Raw genomic sequence first — 26,294 nt, forward strand, 5'->3', positions numbered from 1 at the left:
GTAGAAAGAGCATCATGTCTATAACTTGCTCCCAAATGTTCAGGAAAAACGTCTATATGTACACGTGAATACATACATATGTGTGTGTTACATAGAGAAACATGATCAAATAAGTATGTTACACTGTAAAACGTTAACTTTTGAGGAATCTGGATAGAATATATAGAAATTCTTCCAAACATTTTTGCAACTTCTCTCTCTATATCTATATCTATAGCTATATATGTGTATGTTTGTATGCATACACACACACTTTGTGTGTGTGTGTATACACACACACAAATATATATGAGAGATTTTGCTATAGGAAGCATGCGCTCGCTGGAGAAACAGAGAGAGACAGAGAGACAGAAAGCAAGAAATCACCCCCCCATGGGAGATGGCCACACTGCAATCTCTTCCCCTCCATTCTCTCAGGGGCATGCACCCGGCATGAATTTGAAGCCACTGCGTCTGGGACTTGAACCATGGTCAGCCATGTGAGAGTCCAGTGATGTAACCGTTACACCATCTGTTGACCCCTAAATAAATTTTTTTAATCAAAAAATATATGTGTGTGTGTGTGTGTGTGTGTGTGTGTGTATAGGGGCATAAGTTTTTTGAATAGGAAAATGGAGTAGATGGAAGAACATAGCAGACTCCCATCTCCTTTGCTTCCCCTACACCCAACACTAAGAAGCACTAGAATAACCTGGCTTTCCCCTAAAAGCTCCTGAGGGAGCTTGACAGTGATCTCTCTGAGAGAACCACTATGTCTTCAAAAATCTATAGAGCCTAACACAGGCTCCAGCATATAGTAGGGGCCAAAGAATGAATGAACTACAAGAAATACCTAGAAGAAATACCTTACCTGGAAGCACTGTGATAAGCAATGAAGACCAGGATGCCCCAAGATAATAGTAAAGACTGAAATAGCTCCACAGTCAGTAAGTCTTTTATAATGCAAACAATGTCTCTAAATATTCTGTTCTTACTTCCCACCCACTATCACTTCATTTTTCAAATTCACATTGCCTTTGCACATGAGCCCTTAAATTGAAATCATTTTAATTACCGAAGTTTAAGAAAGCTTCAAAAAAGTTGTTTAACAATTGACAAATGAGACTGTACTTTGAAAATGTAGCTACCTCAAGAATGTCCCAACAGACTGCTTTTTTAGAAAAGTCCAATTCTCAATAGAGATGAAGTGAAAAATATATAATCCACGGGCAACAAGAATGAGATGATGTTCTGATGACCAGTGGAAAATTGGGACCTAGAGGAAATGTGTTTACTCTAACCACTAAGGCAATTTCACAATCATGAACACTGTTATAATATTCCAGAAAAAAAGATTAAATAAGGTAAACCATGGCATGTAACAAAGGGCAGGACTCCAAATGGCAAACCTGATTTGCATATTAATTCAAATAGGGCCTTTTTGCTTTAACAGAGAATACAATTTACAAGATCATTCTAGATGGGATTGCTATGCTCATTAGTAAGGACTTGTTTACCCACTTATTTGAAAATGAGCTATATGGCAAACCCAAATCATAATGGGGGAGAGCCAAAACACCCTACTAAATAAGTAATACAGAGTGAGCCCTCCGAGGAATTGGGCAAGCTGGTACAGCTGTGCCCTCTTCCTCTTTACTTGCCACATCACAGAAGCCAATTAGATCTCCCTTAGAAGTCGGTTCCTTCCTCCAACTTAATTACTAAGAACGGATATTTAACTTGATCTCAGAGCCTTAGTTATCTGTTATTAGTTTGTCCACAGCATCCCTCAGCTTCCCATCTCCCATTTCCAAAGCTGCCCTACCTCTCTAAAATCAGAGAACCTTTCATATCACCTTTCTTCTAGGCTCTCCCTGGAGTATATTGTCTCTACCACCTGAAAAGACTTGGTGAGAGAAAGATACCTGATGAGTCCTCCAAAGCAGGAGCCAGCCTGTACCCCTCCTGTGCATAGTAGCTTTTCTTTCCCAGACATAGTCTAGTCCTTGGACTGTCAGAGATATGTCTCTGTCAACACTTAGAAGAATCATGAGGACTCATGGTGACTCAAGATCTGACCTAAGGGGTTCTAGAAGAAATTCTTCCTACTAAATAGCTCATAAAACTTCAAATCTGGAGACCAGCAGATGGCGTAATGATTACATTACCGGACTCCCACATCGCTGACTGCAGTTCGAGTTCCAGACCCAAAAGCTTGAAACTCAAACTGGGTGCATGTACATGCGTGCCCAAAGTTCTGAGAGGAGGATGGAGGAGAAAGGATTGTGGCATGGCCATCCCCCCTGGGGGGTGATTTCCTGCTTTCTATCTCTCTGTCTCTCTCTGTCTGTCTGGCGAGCCCACACACCCTAAAGCAAAAATCTCTCTTAAAAAAAAAAAAAATCCAGTCTGTCTACAAATAGGTGAGTAGTATAGTATTTTTAACACTTCAGTTGTTCCTGATCTACCTCAGTCTTCTCCACTTCATATCCCTTCATTTCTCCATGGGAATCTATATCTATGAATACCCGTGGACCGATACAACTGAAATGACAGTGGCACATCACTCAAAATGCAGCCTAACACCATTTTTGTTTGAAGAGGAAGCACAAACACTGGTCCAAAGGATAGTATGACAGCTCTAGAAATGTGAGCCTTCCTGCTGGTCATCCACTCCTAGTGTTATCACCAATGAAAAATGCAAGAGATTTGTCTCTTGGGCCCCATCCAACTGGTTCTTCTTACCTTTGGTTCCATTGAAATGAAGCTGTGGGTTCCTCTGCTGGAGAGAACTGACCTTTTAATCGTCCTGCTATGGTAGAAATGGTAGTAATCCTTCAAGGCCCCTATCTGCAAAGTCAGGGTGGGAGGGAAAGAAGAAAAGAAAGACATTAATGTATGAAAATAGTCCTGTATTTTCTGGTTTTCATTAATAAGAACACAAAACAAAAAAGGTCCATAAATTATGCAGTTGCCTACTCTGCTCAAATGTTACTTGAACCTTGTTGATCACTTTTCAAAAGAAAGACATGTGATATGAAATGGAGTGTCCTTGAGCCAGTGACTGCAGAACTCAAGATTATAATGGGGCAGCTTAGCCTCTCCATATCTCTCTTTTAATGTTTAATTTATATGCAGCATTTTAAGTAATTCTATATCAATCTATATCCAAATGTGGGAAAGAGGGGGAAAAATCAAATAGCTATCTGGTTATAAAAACATATTGCATTTTGTTTGCTCTGAGAAATGTACAATGAAAGACCTTGTTAGATTATTTATATAGTTAATTTAAAATACATTTAAAGCGTTGATCATTCACAAAGATAACACTACTTAGTTCGTTTCCTGACTTCAGTAGGCAGTATAGATACATAGCCTTCATTCATTTACTGCAAAATCAAAAGTGTAAAAACAATTTCTAAAACAAAACCAAAAACATCCTACCAGCTAAACTTCCTGTGCAAAAATGGTTCCATTGACTTTATCTTACCCATTTCTTTAACATTTTAGTCTTTTTGTTTATATACCCCTTATTTAGTTAAGAACAGTTAGGTTTCTTTAGGGTACCTTTGAAAATAAGTTGCTGTCTACTTTAGGAAAACAAATCACCACCACATTCTCTCAGCAGATGATAAAAGGCAGGAAACTGAACCAAACCATGAAGATAGTATAATTTGGTTCCAGTTCTTGTTGACACCAAGGCTAAACAGCATATACTTACTAAGTCTCCCTTTTCTATAGAATCAGACTTTGGGCTAGTTAATTCCTAAGATCACTCCGGTCTTCAAATTCCATTCTTTGACATTAATGCTTCACTTGTTTCAGTTGAATACATTAAGTGGCTATTCCTGTAGAATGGCTCTGTCCTAAAAGAATGACCATTATCAGAATGTTCTTTAATTAAGCTCATTCAAAAGTTGGGCTTTCCTAATTTTTTTAAAAAGTCATTAGCCAGGTTAATTTTTTCAGAGGAAAAGTTTATTGTTTATCTTCTTCTTTTCATCATGCTCTTAACTGTTATTCCACTCAATTTCTGTGCTACTTAGAAAACTTCTCACTGGGACTATATGCTGTAATTTCTCATTAGAGTTAAAATTTGAAAGGAATCTGAGGGCTATTTTTGACTCAAGTGGAAACTGTCCCAACATATACAGAAGAAATCCTGAACTCTGAAAACAGGTGGGGAATGAGACTGCAGAAATCCCAGCTGAAACCTCTAATCTCACAGATTCTGGGCTCTGAAGCAGGAGCAAACAAGGAGGAAGAGGGCACAGATCCCAACCCCAGCCTCTGAGGGTATTTCAAGGAAGGATTTACAGGCCAATTTTACGATTCTAAAAGATTAAGAATAGAATTCAGGAGTGATGCATTATCCTTTGCAAGAAAATCTTAAACTCCCAAGAAGCTTAGAGTAGCTTCTGTCAAGAATGTTCTTTGGGTAAATAGAGTAGCTCTCATGGAAAGAAACATGGAATAATCTGAAGAATAACCCAAGAGAACCTATCATCCCCAGTATGAAAAATACCAGTGTGTGTAAGATCATGCCCACTCAACTATTCAAATCGAACTGTGGGTGAAATATATCCCAAAGACCTATACAGATAGATGCATGGTGGCCTCATTTGGAACAGACTGGAATTTGGTCTAATGTAGTATACAGGGGGCTGGAAAATGGGACTCTTGCCCTGATTTAAATTGCCTAGATTCTTGGATAACTCATTTAGCTTTTTTGGTCCTTGGTTTTCTCAACTATAAAATGAGAAAGACACAGGAGGCGAAGAGGACAGAGACTGAGTTTCAGGGCCAAAGGGGGATAGTAATGTTGATTGATCAGTGTGAGTATGAGGATTGAACGCAATGACACGTGAACTACCTTGTCAGATCATTACCTAGCATGTAGTATCAGAGATTATTAGTTTCCCTTCTTTTTATTTATTTTTGAAGAGTTTTTTTGTTATAGGATGTGTGCACTCGCCAGAGACAGAAAATGAGAAATCACCTCCCGGGGGGATGGCCACACTGTAATCCCTTCACCATTCTCCTCTTGGGATTTAGGGCACACATGCACACGCACCCGGTGTTTTAAGCCACAGGGTCTGGGATTAGAGCCATGGTCAACTATGTGGGAGTCCAGTGATGTAACCATTACACCATCTGCTGGTCCCCAGTTTCCTTTCTAAATTTAAATTTAAACTCTACCTTCTCTCATCTTTTATCTCCCAATTAATACCTCCCTTATATTCCTTGATCAGGATTCCTCTTGGTCTATTCTGCTATCACATCTTTACTTCCCCTATCTCACTGGCAAAAATCAGGAGAGTCTATGATACACTGTTGTGGAGGACATAGGTAACAAATGTAGTCTGTACAGGACTGGAAAGAGCTTAAAGTGAGACAAGTGTTTGGAGAAACATTTGGTAAATAATGAAATTATCAATATAAATTGCATCTACCCTTTAAACCAACTTTTCCACTTCTAAAGACGTATTCTATAGACAAAGGCACTTGTGTGCAAGGAAAGATGTTAGAGCAGATGTTATAAAAGCAAAACAACCAGCTGCCATTGATAGGTCATTCATTCTACATGGATGAAAATGGGTGGCATTCCAAGGGACAGTGAGTAAAACAAGTAAGTAAATAAATAGACAAAGGTATAAAACATGTATATAATATGACCCAACTATTGTAAAGAGAACTAGTAAAGAGTCTATATTATGCATACACTTATATGCATATGAATACTTAAATTGAAAAGCAGGACCTTCTTTTCATTTACACTCATACATTAATTTGTTTTTAATTGCCAGAGGACACATGCACTCATCAGAAAAGACAAATAAAAAGAGAGGGAAGGAGAGAAGAAAACACCCTCCATGGAGTGTGGTCACATCACAATCCCTTCTCCTTCATTTCTCCATCTTGTTGAGATTTAGGGCACATACACATACATGCCAGCATATGTGTGTAAGTTTTTCAGACTTCCAAGGCCAGTACTCAAATTGGGGTTAGCCATGTGGGATCTGGCTTCCTTAGTCACTAGACTATGGAGGTGGATCTGCTTTTGTAATTAAAGAAATTCAAGAAAATGAAAGAAACAACACAAATAAATAAAATAGCACACACATGTGCACATACACACAGATCCCACCAATGTTTCTAATAACACATGTGTCCACTAAAATCCATGTGGCTGAAAAAAGGACACATCTATTCAGGCTGCTGAATCTCTGTAGTAATAAGCTCTACTTTATCCTTCAGGGATTCTCTTCACTCTTTAAATTGTGAAATGGTGTTCATTTCCTGACTGATACCTCCTTTACTGAATGCCTACCATGTGCCAGGCATCTGGCATATTTATCTTAATTTCCAAAAACCCTAGAAGAGAATATCATTACTTTTAATTTGATAAAAGGAAGTGGGGGGGTTGAGGCTCTGGGAGTGCCCAAATATATGTAGCTAGCATTGCTTGTGAGGCAGTAAAAGGTGACTCCTTGGTGAATATCCACCAGCATCACGGTGAACTCAGTTTTGTGGTGATTCCTGCAGAAGGACTCAAACAACACAATCCAACATCCTTCTGAGAAGTCTTCCTGTGCTGAAGAACTGACATGCTAAGATCTTAAAATGCAACTAGGTCTGAACGTGACTAGATTGTATCAATTAGGTGTATGTAAACGTGGAGCACTGTGCGGCATGATCTTGGAGGCATTTTTAAAAGTCTGGTTCCTACATTTTGCATTGTTTTGTTAGTACACTGATAAGAGACTGTAAGGGGCGATAGCAGCACCGGGCAGGTTCCTCCTTCCTCAGCTTTCTGACTAAGGCAAAATCAGCAATCGTCATGCAGCCTATGATATGGCTTTGGGAACATTTCTTTTTTTTTCTTTTTTTTTGGAGAGGTTTTTGCTACAGGACGTGTGAGCTCGCCAGAGAGACAGAGAGAGACAGAGAGACAGAAAGCAAGAAATCACTCCCCAAGGGGGATGGCCACGCCGCAATCCCTTCTCCTCCATTCTCTTCTCGGGATCTTGGGCATGCAGGCACACGCGCCTGGCCTGAGTTTAAGCTACTGGGTCCAGGACTTGAACTGCAGTCCACTGCATGGGAGTTCAGCGACATAGCCATTATGCTAACTGCTTGTCCCGACTTTGGGAACATTTCTGAAAGTTGCTTTTGACTGGCTCTACAAGCTATTTATATACCTATACTAAATGCCTTTCACATAAGGCCAGTCAAAAGATTTAGTTCTCCATAGCAGGTTCTCTGATTATGCAAAACTGGCTAAGTTGAAACTTTCTGATTTTTTTCAGTTTCAAAAATTATTGGTTTTTTTTTGTTGTTGTTTTACTTACATTTCATCACCATACATCTTTGCAACATACAAAATGAAACTTTCCAGCGTGAATATACTGCACATTAGGCCAGTCAAAGATATTACCATACACATCATCCTTAACACATAGTTTTACTTTTTTGTGTCTGTTAAATGTTTGGCTTTTCTTTTTCTTTTCTTTTTTTTTTTTAATTTTTCCCAATTTCCTCCTTGCCATCCTCTACTACCCACTCTCTTTCCACACTGTCTCTAGCCTTTATAACTTTCAATCTTTCAGTTTCTGCCATAGATTGAAGACATTTGATACATGGTATGTGGGGACATACAATGCTTCTCTTTCATAGTCTAGCTTGCTTCACTTAGCATTAAATCTTCCATATTCACCCACTTTCTACCAAATACCATGGTCTCATTGTTTTTTATGGCTGTGTAGTGTTCCATAGTGTACATTTGCCATACTTTTTCAATGCAGTCATCTGTTTGTGGACATGTGGGTTGATTCCATGTCTCAGTGACTGTAAATAATGCTGCAATAAACAGAGATGTTCGAGTGTTTTTCTGAGTATTCCTATCTTTTGTTTAGACACTCAGGAGTGGAACTTCTAGATCATATCATAGTTATATTTACAGGTTTTTAAGGAACCTCTCTATTATTCTCCACAGTGGTTGTACACTAATTTTCATTCTCACCAACAGTATAGGAGAGCTCCCTTTTCAATGTAGCCTCACCAGCATTTATTGTCCTTTATTTTTTTTTATCTTAGCCATTCTGACTAGGGTAAGGTGGTGTCTCATTATGGTTTTGATTCACATTTCCCACATGATAAGGGGTGTTGAGCATTTTTTCATACGCTTTTTGGTTGTTCATATGTCTTCTTTGGAGAGTTGTCTGTTTAGCTACTTTGCCCATCTTCTAATTGGATTGTTTTTTTTTTTTGGTAGGGGAGGGTAAGCTGCTTGAGTTGCCTGTACATTCTGGTTATCAGTTCCTTATCTGAGGCATAGTTTGCAAAAGTATTCTCCAGTTCTGAGGGTTGTCTCTTTAATTTATTGTTTCTTTTGCTGTGCAAGGTTGGAACTTTATAAGAAGTAAGTATATTTTTCCCCTGAGGTAGTCTTCAAAAAGTTCATGGAAAATGTATATTAATAAAATAACTGCACATATTTTAAATTTTTTTACACAAAAATAAAATGGTACTTTTTTTTGGGGGGGAGAGGTTTTTGCCATAGGGCACATGCGCTTGCCAGACAGACACAGAGAGACAGGAAGTGAGAAATCACCCCCCAGGGGGGATGGCCATGCCACAATCCCTTCTCCTCCATTCTCCTCTCAGGATCTTGGGCATGCATGCACACGCACCCGGCGTGAGTTTTAAGCCACCGGGTCCAGGACGTGAACTATGTTCAACTACATGGGAGTCCAGCGACATGGCCATTATGCTAACTGCTGGTCCCCAATAAAATGGTACTTTACTTCTATTTTTCTTTTTGAAGTCTCCTCATACCATCTTGCATAACTCAGAGATCCTCAAAGTTATGTGCCTCTTGAGCTAGGGACTAAAGGCATTAACAGTCATAGGTCACTGGATGACCCTGTTTCCACTCTGATATCCTGTTAAAGGCCTACAGTTCCTTCAGGCAAGTCTTCTCACAGACATTTGCACTACCCTCCTCTCTCAAATCTGTTTTCTGTACAGTTGCCAGAAAAAATGTTTACAAAACACAACACTGTCTAAATATTTAGTGGCTCCCCTTTCCTCTTAAGATAAATAGTATTAGCTAATACTTGATGCTAGTTTCTAACAGGTTTAAGAAATAAATCAGAATAATATTATATTAAACATTATACTACCCCAAGAATTATTTTATCTGCTTTACCTAATTCATTGAATAAAGCCCACTGTCCTACTCTGACCTAAAGGCCCTGCGTGATCTGGTCCCACCTCCCTGCCTAGCCTTACCTCAAATTACACTCACCTTCATTTTCTGGACTCTGGCCATACAGACCTTCCTTCAGTTCCTTGACTGTGTCACGCTAGCTATTCCTCCTTCCTACAGCATTTCTACCTGCAGCAGCATCCTGGCCTCTACCTTTTTTGATTCCTCTTCCTCATCCCTTATGTTTCACCTCTGGTAGGAAGTCTTCCAAAACTCCCCAGACAAGGTCAGCTTCATTTATTTTGTCATCTCATGGATTCATAAGACTATGTGCCGGTAGTTATGACCTAATTAGTGTAATTTCTGGCTTCATGTTAGTGATCCCTCTTGGCTGTATGTTCAGTTGAGACAGGCACACAACTACTTTGCTCACTGTTTTATTCCCAGCTCCTACTACAAGCTTGACACATAAGAGGATCCCAGAAAAGACCGCCGAATGAATGAGTGAAAATCCTTGGGTTACTAAAATTACATGTAATTGGGCTCTATGGAGTTCAAAATCTCTTGTAGGAGCAGCATCTCAGAACTATTGTATTAAGGCTAATTTCAACAAAAGTGGTTTAATTCTATCTTAACTGAAGTACCAGCTCTGCCAAGGTTACGGTGCTGAGGCTATAGATTAAGATAACTTTACGCTTTTGTTTTGTTCCGTTTGCAAGACAAAGGAATAGTGTGTATTGGTTCAATTATTCTTTCTCATCTAAACAGAATAATCTATCACCTTCCCAGATTACATATCTATATGTTTATGTCTCTCATCTATTAATATGCATGTCTCTTATTGGCAAGAATTGTGTCTTTTACATTCTTTCAACAACACTAAGCATGCTGAGGGCATTTAATAAACATTAAGAAGAAAAATGTCATAACACGTTGGGAGTTATTCAAAAGAAAGACAGTGTATGAAAACAGAGCAGTAATATTATCTACAAGCAGGCATTCCATCCAGCTTTTCTAGGGTAATGTAAAACAAAAGGTGACTGTGTTATGCAATAGAACAAGGACTAAAACAAGGAACAATAGATAACTAAGATAGGGACATTTTATAAATAAATCAGGTGCAATTGGAGTACATGAAGTATAAAATCAATAGCAGCTAGATCAAAACCCAATCTTGGGAACCAGCAGTTAGCTAATGGTTATGTCGCTGGACTCCCACGTAGTCGACCGCGGTTCGCGTCCCGGACACGGTGGCTTAAAACTCACGCCGGGCGTGTGTGCGTGCGTGCCCAAGATCCCAAGAGGAGAATGGAGGAGAAGGGATTGCGGCGTGGCCATCCCCCCTGGGGGGTGATTTCTCGTTTTCTGTCTCTATGTCTCTCTCTGTCTATCTGGCGAGCGAACGCGCCCTATAGCGAAAAAACCTCTCCAAAAAAAAAAAAACAATCTTTTCCTTAACACTACATAAAAGACAGAGAATAATTTCCTCCCTCTTGGCTTTTTTAAGCTCCTCTTCTACACAGTAATACACAGACACTCTTCCTTGCCTAGCGACACAGTTCCATACACAACAACAAGTCAATGAATTTTAACTTTTGTTCCTAATTCTGTCAACTTTTTGTGCTTTTTCTTTCCTTAGTGGTAGCCCCTCACTCTTGCACCCAGAATTTTCCTATAACCACCTTTCTCAAAGGAAAGTATGTCCTTAGGAAAGGCTTCTATGAACTATTTCATACTAAGCTGTGAATGACCAGGAAGATTCAATGTCATACTTCTTCCCAGGACAATTGCATTTGAGCATAAAATTATATACTAAGTCAAATAAGTGAATTTATAATAGTTGTAATTTCAACAACAATCATTTTTCCCCTAGCTGCAAGAAGGAATCTTCCCCAAATCCCTAAATTCTCATATCACAAGTGAGTGACTTTTTTTTTTTTTGAGAGGTTTTCGCTATAGGGCACGTGCGCTTGCCAGGCAGACAGAGAGAGACATAGAGACAGTGAGAAATCAACTCCCCCAGGGGGAATGGTCACGCCGCAATCCCTTCTCCATTCTCCTCTCGGGATCTTGGGCACGCACGTACACACGCCCGGCATGAGTTCTAAGCCACCAGGTCCAGGACGCGAACCACGATCGACTACGTGGGAGTTCAGTGACATAGCCATTACGCTAACTGCTGGTTCCCACAAGTGAGTGACTTTTGAGCAAAGGGCTGGGGTGCACATTTTACAGTGCCTTTGCTCCTAATAAGGAGCTGTGTGGCCTTTCAGAATTCATTCACCACTGACTGAGTCACCCAAATCTGCAGCTAACACCTTCACCAGACTAATGACGTCAAGCATATCATTTGTAGCTTCCTTATGCATACTTCTGTGGACTGACCGGATTACAGGGTTACAAAGGTTTTGGCTCAGGATTGAGGCATTTCCTGAATGCATTTTTTTTGTTTGTTTGTTTTGAGAGGTTGGTGCTCGCCAGAAGCCAGAAAGACAGAGAGAAACAGAGAGACAGAAAGAAAGAAATCACCCCCTAGGGGGGATGGCCACGCCACAATCCCTTCTCCTCCATTCTCCTCTCGGGATCTTGGGCACGCACGCACACGTTCCCAGGGTGAGTTTAAGCCACTGGGTCCGGGACTCAAACCACGATCTACTACACAGGTCCGGCGACATAGCCATTACGCCAACTGCTGGTCCCCTAAATACAATACTTTCAATGAACAAACTAGGGCCATCCCAGGCAAACTGGGACAGTTGGTCAACTGGTTTTGAGCTACCAAGGTCACCGGCACTGTGGCCACACTGATGAACCTGCCAGTCCTCTTGGACTACCTGTCTGCTTTGTTTTCCTCCTGCCCTCTCAAATTTATAGATTGCTCCAAATTCTGTATGCCCTTTGGGAACATAATTTACCTCCATTATAAAAATTTTAAGAGGACAGAGGAGATTTGAATAAATAGTTCACAAAGAAGAGATTTACAAATGGCCAATAAACACATGAAAAGAAGTTCAAATGCAAATTAAAACATAGTAGTACTGTCCATACATCAGAATGGCTTAAGTTAAAAGACTGACAAGGCCCAGCCCAGGGGTGCAGGCTGGTAAGATGCTATGCTCCACAGGCTAGGATACCAGGGGAGGCTCAGGTTCGATTCACAGTCCAACTTAAAGGCCAGGCAAAGGATGCACACCTATAAACCTAGTGACTTGGGATGCTGAGGCAAGAGGATGGTGACAGCAATCCTGTTTTAAAAAAACTAAAATAGGGTCAGCAGGAGGCATGGAGGTTAAAGCGACTGGATCCCACATGGTCGAATGCATGGTTCAAGTCTAAGACTCGCTGGCTTGAAAATCACACCAGGAGTGTGTGTGTGTGTGTGTGTGTGTGTGTGTGTGTGTGTGTGGGTGTGTGCACTCAAAATCCCAAGAAGAGAATGGAGGAGAAAGGACTGTAGCTAGCCATCCCTCCTAAGGGGGTGATTTCTCACTGTCACTTGCTTGTTCTCTCTCCCTCAGTCAAGCACATGTACCCTACTGCAAAATAAAATAAACATAAAGAGACTGACAATAACAAGTTTTAATGTAATTGGAGAACACTGGAAACTCTCATGCAGTGCTCGTGAGGGTATAAAACAGTTCAACATTTTTGGAAAACTGTTCAGCATATTCTTTTTTTGAAGAGGTTTTTGCTATAGGGCGCATGCGCTCACCAGGCAGACAGAGACAGACAGAGAGATAGAAAGTGAGAAATCACCCCCCAGGGGGGATGGCCACGCCGCAATCCCTTCTCCTCCATTCTCCTCTCGGGATCTTGGGCACACACGCACATGTGCCCGGTGTGAGTTTAAGCCACCGGGTCCGAGACTCGAACCATGGTCGACTACATGGGAGTCCAGCAACATAGCCATTACGCTAACTGCTGGTCCCCAGCATATTCTTATGAAACATACACCCTTCTCATGACCTAGACATTTTAGGTCTAGGTATTAATCTGAAAGAAACAAAAACCTATTTCCAAACATCACAAAAAGGCTACTCTGTATGTACAGGAATAAACACTCAATTCCTCCTATACTCTCTCTCAGGAATCAAAATGGAAATCTTCTGTGACTACATGTGTGAGGGTTTTTCCCCACACACATGCAAGCAATCATTTGTTTAGTGGACACCAGTCAAGTGTGCTATAATTTAGTTCTGACCACAATCCCTACACTACCTACCTAGAGATATCAGATCCCAGAGTTAAAGGCTCAGACCCCAACACTTTCTTCCCGGAATAAACACTCAATTCCTCCTATACTCTCTCTCAGGAATCAAAATGGAAATCTTCTGTGACTACATGTGTGAGGGTTTTTCCCCACACACATGCAAGCAATCATTTGTGTAGTGGACACCAGCCAAGTGTGCTATAATTTAGTTCTGACCACAATCCCTACACTACCTACCTAGAGATATCAGATCCCAGAGTTAAAGGCTCAGACCCCAACACTTTCTTCCCATTTCATGCCAGCCTCGAGCCTTAGATTTTTCTACCTGGACAGTTATAAATCAGGGTTCCCACCACTCCCTCCACTCCTCAGCTTCAATTAATTTGCTAGAGCAGTACACAGAACTCAGAAAAACACTTGCTTACATTTACCAGTTTATTATAAAAGATATTGCAAGGACACAGATAAAGAGATGCGTAAGGCAAGGCACCTGGGGAGGGACACAGAGCTTCCACACCCTGTTTAGGCACACCATCTTCCAGGAACCTCTGTGTGTTCAGCTGTTGAGCTCTCAGAACCCTGTCCTTTTCGGTTTTTATGAAGGTTTCATTATACAGATATGATTGACTACATCATTGGTCATTGGTGATCACCTTAACAGTCAGCCCATGTCCCTTCCCTGGAGATCAGGGCTGCAGCTGAAAGTCTCCACCCTCTAATCCTGTCTTGGCGGTATCCAGTCCCCACCTTGAAGCTACCTGAAGGCTGCCAGCCATCAGTCAGCATATAACTTCCAAGGACCTTAGGAACTGTATGCTAGAAAACAGAAGGAAGATCAAGCAGGTGTATGCATGTAATAATATCAAAGCTTTAAGTCTGGACTTTCTTGTCTCCCTGAAGAGTCAATTGTTAAGGTTTTATCATCATACCATTGGGTATACACATTTGTCGATACTTATTCAACCTTATACAGAAATGGCTGGATTAGAGATACATAAATTATACCTCAATAATTTGAAAAAAAAAACAAAAAGTTACATGGAGCCAGCAGGTGGTATCGTGATTTAAGATGCTGGACTTACACATGGCCAACCATGGTTCAAGTCTCAGACCTGGCGGCTTGAAAATCATGCCAGGCAAATATGTGTTTGTGCCCAAAATCCCAAGGGGAGAATGGAAAAGGAATTGCAGCATTGCCATGACTCCTGGCGGGGAGAGTGATTTCTCATTTTCCCTCTCTGTTTCTTTTTCTCCCACAAGTGCACTTGCCCTGTGGCAAAAACCTAAAAAATCCAAGAAAAAAAGTTGCAAATGTCCCTCTTCTGATTTTTGGTTATCTTTGGAATCTCTAGAATGACCTGGACATTGAGAAATGGAAGAACCCAGTTACCCGGAGCTAGAATTTGTCCTCCAGCTTCCCAAATGCCCAGGTAAGATGGAAAAAAATCAAGTCACCCAGACAATTGTTCTTGCTAACCAAGAACATTTATGATGCCTGAAACTGGAAAATCTGAAGTTTCTACTTGTTAAACTCATTTCCAATTTAGACAGAAAGTTACAGAGGTAGCACCTGCCATAGATTGTTTTCCCTTCATTAAATCATTATGGGATGTTTCCTCAATCAACCAAATAGCACACTCTCAGGGAGACTTTCTCTGACCACATAACTTCAAGTTGCAGTAGCTCTCCCTGGCATACCACACACCCTTATTTATTTTTCTCCATTAATACTCCTCACCATCTAACATACTACATATTCTCTTTATTTGTCCCATTAATTGTTTGTATTCTGTAAGTAGAATCTTAGTTCCATAAGGCGAAGGACTTTTGTTTCATTCACTGCTTAGCCTTAGCACTAATTAACAATGTCAGGCACAACCAATATGAATGTAAAACAAATACACAAATGAATGGCCCTTGCACATGAGAACTCAAGACAACAGTGGGCATGTTTCTAAACCTTAGGGAAGGGTTTTTGTTTTGTTTTGTTTTAAACTGAAACGTAATAATTGCCTATACTGGGATCAGCAGATGGTGTAATGGTTACATTGCTGGACTCCCACACAGTGCACTACAGTTCAAGTCCTGGACCTGGTGGTTTAAAACTCACGTTGGGCACATATGTGTGCATGCCAAAAATCCTGAGAAGAGAATGGAGGAGAAGGGATTACCGCATGGTCGTCCCCCCAGGGGGTGATTTCTTGTTTTCTGTCTCTCTAGTGAACATATGCACTCTACAGCAAAAATCTCTCTAAAAAAATAATAAATAAATAAAAATTAAAAAATAATTACACACACTTATGGGGTAGAGTGTGATGTTGTGATTCATGCATACACTATGCAATGATCAAATCAAAGTAATTAATATCTCCTTACCTCCAACATCTATTGGTTCACTGTGGTGAGACCATTTAAGTTCCTTCTTGTAGCTCTTTTGAAAATAACAATACCTTATTGTTAACTATAGTCACCCTACTGGCCATTAGAACAACAGGGCTTATTCCTCCTATCTAACTATTACATTGCACCAACTTCTGGCAACCTCTACTCTATTCTCTACTTATAGAAGCTCAATTTCTTAAAATTCCCCATATGAATGACATTATATGGCATTTGTCTTTCTATGCCTGCCTTATTTCACATAACAGAATGTTGTCCTCCAGATTCATCCATGTTGGAACAACGACAGGATTTCTTTATTTTTTATGATTCAATAGTATTCCATTCTGTATATACATACACACTTTCTTTGCCCATTCATTCATTGTTGGGCACTTATGTTGATCCCATACCTTGGTTACTATGAATATTTTATTTTAAAGTCACCCAATCTGTAGAGTGTAGAAGAATTTAAGTCCTTACAGTTTATCTTTTTTAAAGTGGGTAATCAAAAGCATCATAGCTATGAATCTTTAGAAAATAAGAAACAGAAAACAACTGTCCCAAAGAAATTTACGACATAGTAGAGTAATCAACAAATTTTCTCAGATTAAAGTGAAAAACCAATAGGCTGATCCACTATTCACAAAAGTAATGAGATTTGACTCAAAACAAATCATAGAATCTCGGAGTTGGAATAGACCTTAACAGGATTTTAGTCTCTGTCTACTGGATACAGGAATTCATTCTTTAAGCTGGTGTACAGCAATGCATTTTCTGGGCAGTCCATTTGTTAGACTGTTCTTCCTGATAATTAGCCTAAATTCAGTCACACTCCCAGTTCAAGTCTGTGGCACTGACCCAATAGCTTCATCCCTTTTCTACACACGAGACAAATACATCCCTACAAACACGTTCCCGGCTGAATGGCCAAGTTTCTCCACTTTTTTGTCATGCAACATTCCTTTTCAGGTTGCTTCTCCTACACAGGCCACCATTTGTAATGTCTCCCCAGAAAACTTGGAACCCAGAACATAGCACAGCTCAGCTCTGGGTACGGTGGAGCCAAGATAGAGTCTATGATACCATGACCTCCTTGGCAATGTAATTCCAATAAAGTAGCTTAAAACTGGAATATTTTTAAAAGAAAGAACTAAATAATCCTCAGAAAGCCTTTTAATTTGGTTCTCCTCCAGTCTGTATTTTAATTTCTTATATATAAATGTAAATGATAGAAATTTACATTTCTGTTGAAGGTTGAATTTCATTTTCTATATTCTGCCCTGTGCTTTTATAGCCTGTCTAGACATTCATTTATTGACTGAGTGTGTACAATGTGCCAAGCACTGATCCAAAGACACTGCAGATATAGTGAACACAACATCCCTGCTAACATGGAGATAACGTTCTGACTTGATTCCATCAACCTCATTCTGTCAACTGTAAGTTTGAAACTTGTCTTCTCTACCGAATCAGAGTATTTTTCCCAAGAGTACTTAAATAAATTTTCACATTAGAATACTACAGATAAAGATTGGGTTCAACATTCAGCTTATAATATATTTGTAACAGTTATTTAACAATGACCTGGAAATGACATTAGGCTTTTATTTTCTTTAATCCATTTTTGTCCAGAATGAATAATTACATCCTTAATCTAAAATAATTCTTGTACGCTATTGCTCAGATAAGAGCATTTATTACTGCTATTTATAGTGAGCTATTCTTTTTAAAAAGTTTCTAAAAACCCATCTGTAAGTACTTTCTGGAGAAACTAAAAGAAATTGTTTAATATTTAAACTAGTCCTCCTGTTTGTAAGACACACATATGTGTTTGCACACACACCCACACAAATATACACAAATGAAATAGAAAACACAAGAGAGAATGAGAAAGAGCACACATAGCCCAAATTTCGGTCTGGGCCCTTTATTACAGATCATCTGAATAACTGGAAGGATTTCCACATACATAAAAACAGAACACAGTACAGATTCTCCTCAGCAGTTATATGGTGTTATATATTGTTATATTCTGATAAAGTCCAAAAATCTTAAATCAAACCATTGTACACTGAGGACCATCTGTACATATTTGGATAAGTGGAAATATCGCTAAGATTGCCCCTGGAACAAAAACTTTCTCTTGGGAACCAGCAGTTAGCGTAATGGCTAAGTCGCTGGACTCCCACGTAGTCTACCGCGGTTCGCGTCCCTGACCCAGTGGCTTAAAACTCACACCGGGTGCGTGCGTGCCCAGGATCCCGAGAGGAGAATGGAGGAGAAGGGGCTGCAGCGTGACCATCCCCCCTGGGGGGTGGGGGTGATTTCTTGCTTTCTGTCTCTCTGTCTGTCTCTCTGTCTGGCAAGCACATGTGCCCTATAGCGAAAAACCTCTCCAAAAAAAAAAAACCTTTCTTTTTAGTTATAATGATTCTCCATCGTAAATATATACATAAGGATTATATGGGGAGTTTAAAAATAATAATAATAGAAACTCCTCCTCACATCTGGCCCAGAGATTCTGACTTGAGGGTCTGAGTTAAGGCCAGAGCATCAATCTTTTCATTAAAAATCTTCCTGGTGCTGGCTCCATGGTGCAGTGGTAACACACTGCTCAGGAGAAGCGGGATCCCACAAGATGACCACAGTTGGAATCCCAGGTCTGGTCAGTTCGAAACTTGCTGGGAATGCATGTGTGAGTGCCTGGGATCTAATGAATTAGAGAACTAGAGGAAGGGGATCAAGGCATGACTAGATCCTCTGGAGGGTCCTCCCAGTCCCTCACGTGTGTGTTCATATTCTATCTAAAGGGGGAGGACGGATGCTTTCTATCAATAGATGATTCTAACATTCAGTCAAAGTAGAAAACCACTGTTTTAACCCATTTCATTCTGCAGAAATAGAGCTGTTTACCCTGAATCACGCACTTTCCACTCAAATATTCCTATCTCCTTAATTAAAATTTGTTCAAATGAGAAAAATCTCTAATTAATTTGGTTTTAATGTTAATGTAACTGGCATGTGTCATTCTTTTGTTTCTTCTTTCAATGATTCCAAACGCTCTCCTTTTTCTCCACACACACACACACACACACACACATACACACACACGAAAAAAGGACACATGGCCAAAGTATAAAGGGATTCAGAATTTGCAATATTTTATCAAACCCATAAATGGAGGCTATTTTGAGCTTTGTAGCATTTTAAGTAACCAATTTTATTCTTAAGTAGGAAGATTTAGAGTATAGAGCTGTGAACCTTAAATACATACATGTGCTGAGAAACTCAGTGTAAGACAAGGACAGCTAATGGCCTTGTCACCTTCAGTTTTTTTTTTTCTTTTTTTTGGAGAGGTTTTTACTATAGGGTGCGTGCGTTTGCCAGACAGACAGAGAGAGACAGAGAGACAGAAAACGAGAAATCACCCCCCCCAGGGCGCATGGCCATGTCGCAATCCCTTCTCCTCCATTCTCCTCTCGGGATCTTGGGCACGCATGCACACGCGCCCGGCGTGAGTTTAAGCACCGGGTCCAGAACTCAAACCGCGGTCGACTACGTGGGAGTCCAGCGACATAGCCATTACGCTAACTGCTGGTCCCAGTTTTAAAAGCCTACTAAGAGGAGAATCTCCCTCCATATCTCTGTTAATGTCTGCTCATTTGTCCCCATGTAGTCCTTTCTGGGGATCAGCAGTTAGCATTTACATGATCTGACCACAAAACTGGGTCCAGGGCAGGGGAATTTCAGCAGCATCTATGGACAAAGGTGAGAGGAACTGGGTGAGGCTTCTAGTGGGATGGAAAGTTCTGTATCTAGACAGATGTCAGGTTGGGTCATATTTTTATAGCTCTCCAGGCTCAGCCATGGCAGGCAGCCACTGGCTTATTGTATTCATCACAGATGTCACAGGTATATTCCTATTAGGAGAGATAAAAGTAGGGGCTGGACAGTGGCATGGTAATTAAGGCAGCTGGATCTCACATGGCCAATGGCATGGTCCAAGTCTCAGACCTAGCAGCCTATCACACTGAGCACACATGCATGCCTAACCAAAATCCTGAGAGGAGAATGGAGGGAAAGTATTGCGGTGTGGCCATTTACCATAGGGGTTCTCTCTCTCTCTCTCTCTCTTTCTCTTCCTCTCTCTCTCTCTGGCAAACACATGTGTCCTATGGAAAATTACAAAATAAAAAGAGATGAAAGAAAAAGATGGCACTACCAAATGATGAAAAGGATGTGGGGTAAATGCAACATTTGTACATACTTGGAAAACAGTTTGGCAATTTCTTATGAAATTATATAGTCGGACCAGCAGTAGCATAATGGCTATGTCGCTGGACTCCCAGGGAGTCAACTGTGGCTTGAATCCCGGACTCAGTGGCTTAAACTCACACCAGACACTTGTGCGTGCGTGCCCAAGATCCCGAGAGGAGAATGGAGAAGAGGGGATTGCAGTGTGGCCATCCCGCTTGGGGGGTGATTTCTCGCTTTCTGTCTCTCTGTCTCTCTCTGTCTTTCTGGTAAGCACACATGCCCTATAGCAAAAACCTCTAAAAAAAAAAAAGAGAGAGAGAGAGAGAAATTGAGGCATCACTTATTATAAGACATTTGACTCCTAGGTATTTCTCCCAAGAATAATAAAAACTGAAAAGCTTTCATTAGTGTTGTAACAGCTTTAGTCATAATCACCAAACACCGGAACGACCCAATGCCCTGCAACTGTTGAACAGATAAACACACTGGTACATCTATGCAGTGGAATACTATTCATCCGTGAAAAGCAACAAGCTCTTGATTGATTAGTTAGCGACAAAACTCAAATGTATTATAACAAGAGGGAAAAGTCAGGCTCAAAGGGCTACAGACTTCTATTAGTCCATTTATTTGACATCTGGAAAAGGCAAGATAGACCAGAAAACTGGTTAACAGTTGCCACAAGTTGGGGTAGAGTAAAGAGCTAATTACAAAGCAATGTTAGGAATTTTTTGAGGCAATGGGATTTTTTTAACTTTATTATGGTGATGGCTATACAACTACATGCTTTTGTCAAAACTTTCAGAGTTGTAAATTATAGTTCTTGTAGAACTTACAGAACTAAAAGATGAATTTTACTCTAAGTAAATGATACTCCAAGGAACCTGATTAAAAAAAAAAATTGAGGGCCAGTCAATGGCATGATGGTTAAGGTGACTGGATCCCACAGGCTGACTGTGTGGTTTGAATCCCAGAGCTGGCAGCTTGAGAAATATGCTGGGCATGTATGTGCATATGCCCAAAATCCTGAGAGAAGAATAGAGGAAAAGGGATGGTAGTATGGCCATTTGGGGGTAGGGACTTTCTCCCTTTCTTTCTCTCTCTTTCTCTTTCTCTCTCTCTTTGGTAATAACCTACACACACCCATAGGGAAAAAAAAAATCCATATGGAAAACCCCAATCATCAAGGGAGCTAGTTGGAAAGGTGATAAAAATGTATAAGTAAAAAGGTTAACAGTTGTTTGTTTAGATTAAAATTTAAGATGATGTTAAAAATTTCAAAAATAACATTAAAGCATGAGTCTATTTTGTTGCAAGAAAAAATTGAAATCCAGGGATAGTTTGTCCATAATACGCATTTTTCATTAACTTTTTGAAGACCCCTCGTATAGTATCATACTGGCTTTATTCAACAGAAGGGATCCTCTAAAGCTACAGCAACCACTACAATGTTAGCCAACAGCACCCCTGAGCACTGTTCACAACATGTAAGGCTTTCCTTTTAGGAAATGAATCAAATACTTCAACATTTCTTTAAATTAAATAGTGCTTTGCACTAACACGATCTTAGACATGACAAAGTACAACTGATTATACTACAGGATGAAATCACTGGAACTACTTTAATCTCTGGTAAGAATGGGTGGTAATTTTTTTTTTTCTATAGGATGGGTGTACTCACTGGAAAAACAGAGAGAGGGAAAGTGAGAAATCACCCTCCAGGGAGGATGGCCATGCCACAATCCCTTCCATTCTCCTGGGATTTGGGGCATGCACATGCGCCCAGCATGAGTTTAAAGCCTCCAGGTCCCAGACTTGAATCACGGTAGGCTATGTGGGAGTCCAGCTCCTTAACCACTACACCACCTGCTGGCCTCAAGAATGGGTAGTAGTTTGGGCACAAAGATGAAAAGCATAAATGGTTCAAAGTCTTCAAGTCCTGTTAGCCATACACCTCATACAATTGTTTTGAAAGAAAATAAAAATCAATAAATGAGTAATTCTCAAAATGTGGCTCTCAGACCAGAAGCACAGGATCAGCAGCACTGGCATCACCTACAAGTTTGGCAGGGATGTGTATTCACAAACCCCACCTCAACCTGAATCAGGATGCAGTCATCACCCAGCTCAGCCAACTCAGTGGAAGAGGTAAGGAGGTGGCCACCAGGAGTGACTGATAAAGCAACGATCATAAAAAGATGCAAGTACATTATCATCCTGACCTGAGCACTCAAGATGAGGTACAAGTGCACCCCTGTATATGTTCCTCCAATCTAGGCTTTACTCTTGAATAATGTCATGAACCCAATCTATGTTTAAAATAAAATTGGATTTGGGGGCCAGCACGTGGTTAAGGCACTGGATTCCCAAGGGCCAACCACAGTTCAAGTCCCAGACCTGGCCACTTGAAAATCACACTGGGCATGTGTGCACGCATACCTAACATCCCAGGAAGAGACTGGAAGAGAAGGGATTGTGGTGTGTCCATCCCCCAGGGGATGATTTCTCACTCTCCCTCTTTTTGTCTTTCTCCTGTGAGTGCATGCTTCTTATGGCAAAAATCTAAAATCAATGAATGAATTAATTAGGTTGGACTTCAAAAATAATTTTTTCCAAGTTTACATTAAGAACATAATTAAAACCATTAATGTTCTCAAAATGAGAGAGTGTTATTATCTTAATAGGCTATGTTGATGAAAACTCAGTTCACCTCAGTAAGTTCACCAAGTAAGTTAAGTTTCAGAACTAAAACTTCAAGGTGGTGGGGTTGGCAGGTGGTGTAGGAGTGCTGGACCCCCACACAACCAACTACGGTTTGAGTTCCGGACCTGGCGGCTTGCTTGCTCTCTCTCTCTCTCTCTTCCTCTCTCTCTTTCTGTACCTCTCTGGTCAAATTGAAATAAATAAATAAGTAAATAAGTTTTAAAAATTCAAGATGGTTTGCACACTAATAACTGCAACTATTAAAAATTAAAAGTTTGTCTTCCCATAACTATTGGGTCCTGTCATAATCTACTTTATGTGGAGGAGTATATGTTCACAGCCTCTACTTCTCATATAAAAGGACCAAAAATGATTTTTTAAATTTTAATAAATATCTCAAACTGTAGTGCTCAGAACGTGCTTTCCCTCCTCTTTTCAAGTAAAATGTTTTGATATCTCAACAGATGTCTGAGCAAAAAAAAAAAAAAAAAAAAAAAAAAGCTATTTCCACATGGCTCAATAAGCACAGGGAAAATGAATGAATAAAATAGTCCCAAGTATCATCATTATATCAGTAAATATGCTCACTTTATAAAACAAGGTTTTGTTTGCATTAAAATATCTATGTGTCTATGGGGCCAGGAGATGATGTAGTGGTTAAGGCACTGGACTCCCACATGGTCCACCACAGTTTGAGTCCCAGATCTGGCAGCTTGAAACTCATGCTGGGTGCATGTGCATGCATGCCCAAAATCCCAAGAGAAGAATAGAGAAGGGATTGTGCATGGCCATCTCCCCCCTCACAGGGGGATGATTTTTCACTTTCTGCCTCCTGTCTCTCAGGTAAATGTATGTGCCTTATGGCAAAAAATCTCTCTCTCTCAAAAAAAAATTATATATATATACACACACACACATATACAAGTATATATACATATATATATACACACACACACATATATATGAGTGTGTGTGTGTGTGTGTGTGTATTCTCTTGGAGTTTTTCTTTCTTTATCTTTCCCTCCCTCCCTTTCTTCTGTGTGTGTGTGTGTGTGTGTGTATTCTCTTGGAGTTTTTCTTTATCTTTCCCTCCCTCCCTTTCTTCTTTCTTTTAGGATACAGAGCATATGTGTGCACACACAAGAGACACAGAGAGAATGAGAAAGAGGGAGAGAAACAGAGAGAGGAACCCTTGACAGGGCCTTGGCAAGCGAAAATCCCTTTTCCCCTGATCCCCAACTCCTCAGCATCTCAGGTGCCCACATGCCCACTCTGAGTGTTACAGAGAGACCCCAGAGAACCCAGTACTGCAGGTGGCCATGTGGCCTCCAGCCTTGCCAAGCACCATGTTATCACTGCCACGGCACCTGGCCCAAGTCCTTCTTTACTGACACTATCTGCCCATAGATCTATAGACCGTAAGGTCCTAATTCTGTAAGTTGGAAAATCTACCTTTTGAATCTCCGTAGGTACAGATATTTAATAAGATGTCAGTTCCCAGCTGACAAGTTCTTCAGTAAATGTAAATGCTCAAAACATCATTTGAATATCAGTTTGAGTAAAATTCTAGCAATATCTGTTGTCCTCTCCTCCACACACACTTACTCCTCAAACACATAAAAACAATGCCAAGTGTTTTCAATGATCTGTGTGTTTCAGAACTATTTGTGATCACCCACTTTAAGGATTTTACTACAGGATCAATAACTTGTCAGGTCACATGTTTTTATCTTACCGTCTTATCCTATGTAAAGGCAACGTAACTGCTTATATTCACATGCTTTTCCCAGCTTTAAAGTGTTTTCCTATATACTGTTTTATGTCAGATTATATTATACCTTATCATAAAACGTTACTTACTCCCTGTTACTTTTTTTTTTTTTTTTTTTTGGGGAAATTTTTGCTATAGGGCACATGAGCTCACTGGAGAGACAGAGAGATAGAGAGACAGAAAGTGAGAAATCCCCCCCTAGGTGGGATGGCCACACTGCAATCTATCCTCCCCTCAGGATCTTGGGCATGCACACACATACACACACACACACACACACACACACATACACGTCCAGTGTGATTTTAAGCCACTGGGTCTGGGACTCAAACCACGGTCGACTACGTGGAAGTCCAGAGACATAGCCATTACACTACTTGCTGGTCCTACTACTCCCTATTACTTTTATAGTAAGTCAAAAATAACTTGCCTTGTGATAGGATACCAAATCTGGTTCCCAGAAACCACTCTAACACTTCCACTTCCTCTCCCTCCCTGCTCTCCAACCCCACTGGCCTCCTTCCCAGCTTCTGGACCTTTGCCCTTACTGTCTGTCTTGTTTTTTAGACCTTAGCTCAAATGTCACTTCCTCAGATGCCAGTCTTCTTGGACATCCCTACTAAGTGGCCTTGCCCAGTTACTCTCTAGCTGATCAAGCAATTATTTCCTTACTGGCCTCTAAAGCATTCCCTGCACTTGTCGTGTACATAGTGCTACAGTGCCAATAACTATTGACAGAACGAACAAGACAATGACTGAATACTGTGAAATCAAGGAGTATTACCTCCATTTCCAAATAATAAAAGTGAGGCTCAGCCAAATTTACACTAGTAGCAAGTGATAGAAACAAGATTTTTCTGATACCAAGTTCAGTGCTATTATATTTTCACTACCCATACTAAACCTAAATAGGCCAAAGAACATCATCATTTCAGCTTAGAGTCATAGATTCAGTTTTTATTATAGTTTCAGCTCCAACTTGATTAACTTTAGAATTAATACCTTTATCTCAACAATTCCTGAGTGTGGCTAAGTGCCAAGCTTTTCATGTTTTTCCTTAACATAAAAAGTCCATTGACCTTTATCTCAACAGCTTGCACAATCTTATATATATGTCAAATAAACCCCAAAAAAGAGAGTTTAAATAGCCATTATGCCTACCAAGTAAATGTTTGTATCCATAAAATAGGAAGTTAGAAGTGATATTTAAGAAAATGCACTTGGTTCGGTAGATTGAGTTTTAAGTATCTCTCTATCACTCCTAAGTGCTCATTGTTGGTGTAAAAAATAAACCCAATACACTGCTTTTCCAAAAAATATCACTGCACTGTTTACAAATTTTTGCAGTTAACTGAAGACATATACTTATCTGGATAAATAAAGAAAAAGAAAGTGCATTTAACATATTAGGCTTCTACATGAGGTTCTACAGGACTAAAAATGTAACCATGAATTATTTTAATATTTCAAACGCTGGATATTGCCTGCTGTTACATTTGCCTCGTTCAAATGGATGCAGGCAATTTAGTAGACGAGCGTTTCACAAGTCTTCCTCCCTCTCAGTTCTAACCTGCCAACATTCTACAGCTAAGTTGTGAAACAGGTTTAAAGCCCCAATAAACTAAAGTGTTAGAGACCCAGGGTGGAGAATAGTTTGAGCAGGCATACACATCCACTCCCATTTCTTTCTCTCTTTTTTTTTAAGAAGTTTTGGTTTTGGGGGGTGCAGAGGGGTGGTGGTAGAATGAAGAAGGAAAGTGAGAAACTACCCCCCCAGTGGA

General features: G+C 40.2%; 1 protein-coding gene across 3 annotated transcripts in view; it reads right to left on the minus strand.

The window, feature by feature from the left end:
- PCSK5 (proprotein convertase subtilisin/kexin type 5) overlaps window positions 1-26,294 on the minus strand; it is a 537,419-nt gene that overhangs the window by 481,516 nt on the left and 29,609 nt on the right. For all 3 annotated transcript variants that reach the window (XM_014586632.2, XM_006145503.3, XM_014586633.2), the window contains exon 2: window positions 2,725-2,829. In XM_014586632.2, the coding sequence (XP_014442118.1) occupies window positions 2,725-2,829 (105 nt within the window). The remainder of the gene's footprint in view (window positions 1-2,724; window positions 2,830-26,294) is intronic.

Source organism: Tupaia chinensis, unplaced genomic scaffold (genome assembly GCF_000334495.1).
Source record: "Tupaia chinensis unplaced genomic scaffold, TupChi_1.0 Scaffold000147_1, whole genome shotgun sequence".
Taxonomy (NCBI): Eukaryota; Metazoa; Chordata; class Mammalia; order Scandentia; family Tupaiidae; genus Tupaia; species Tupaia belangeri.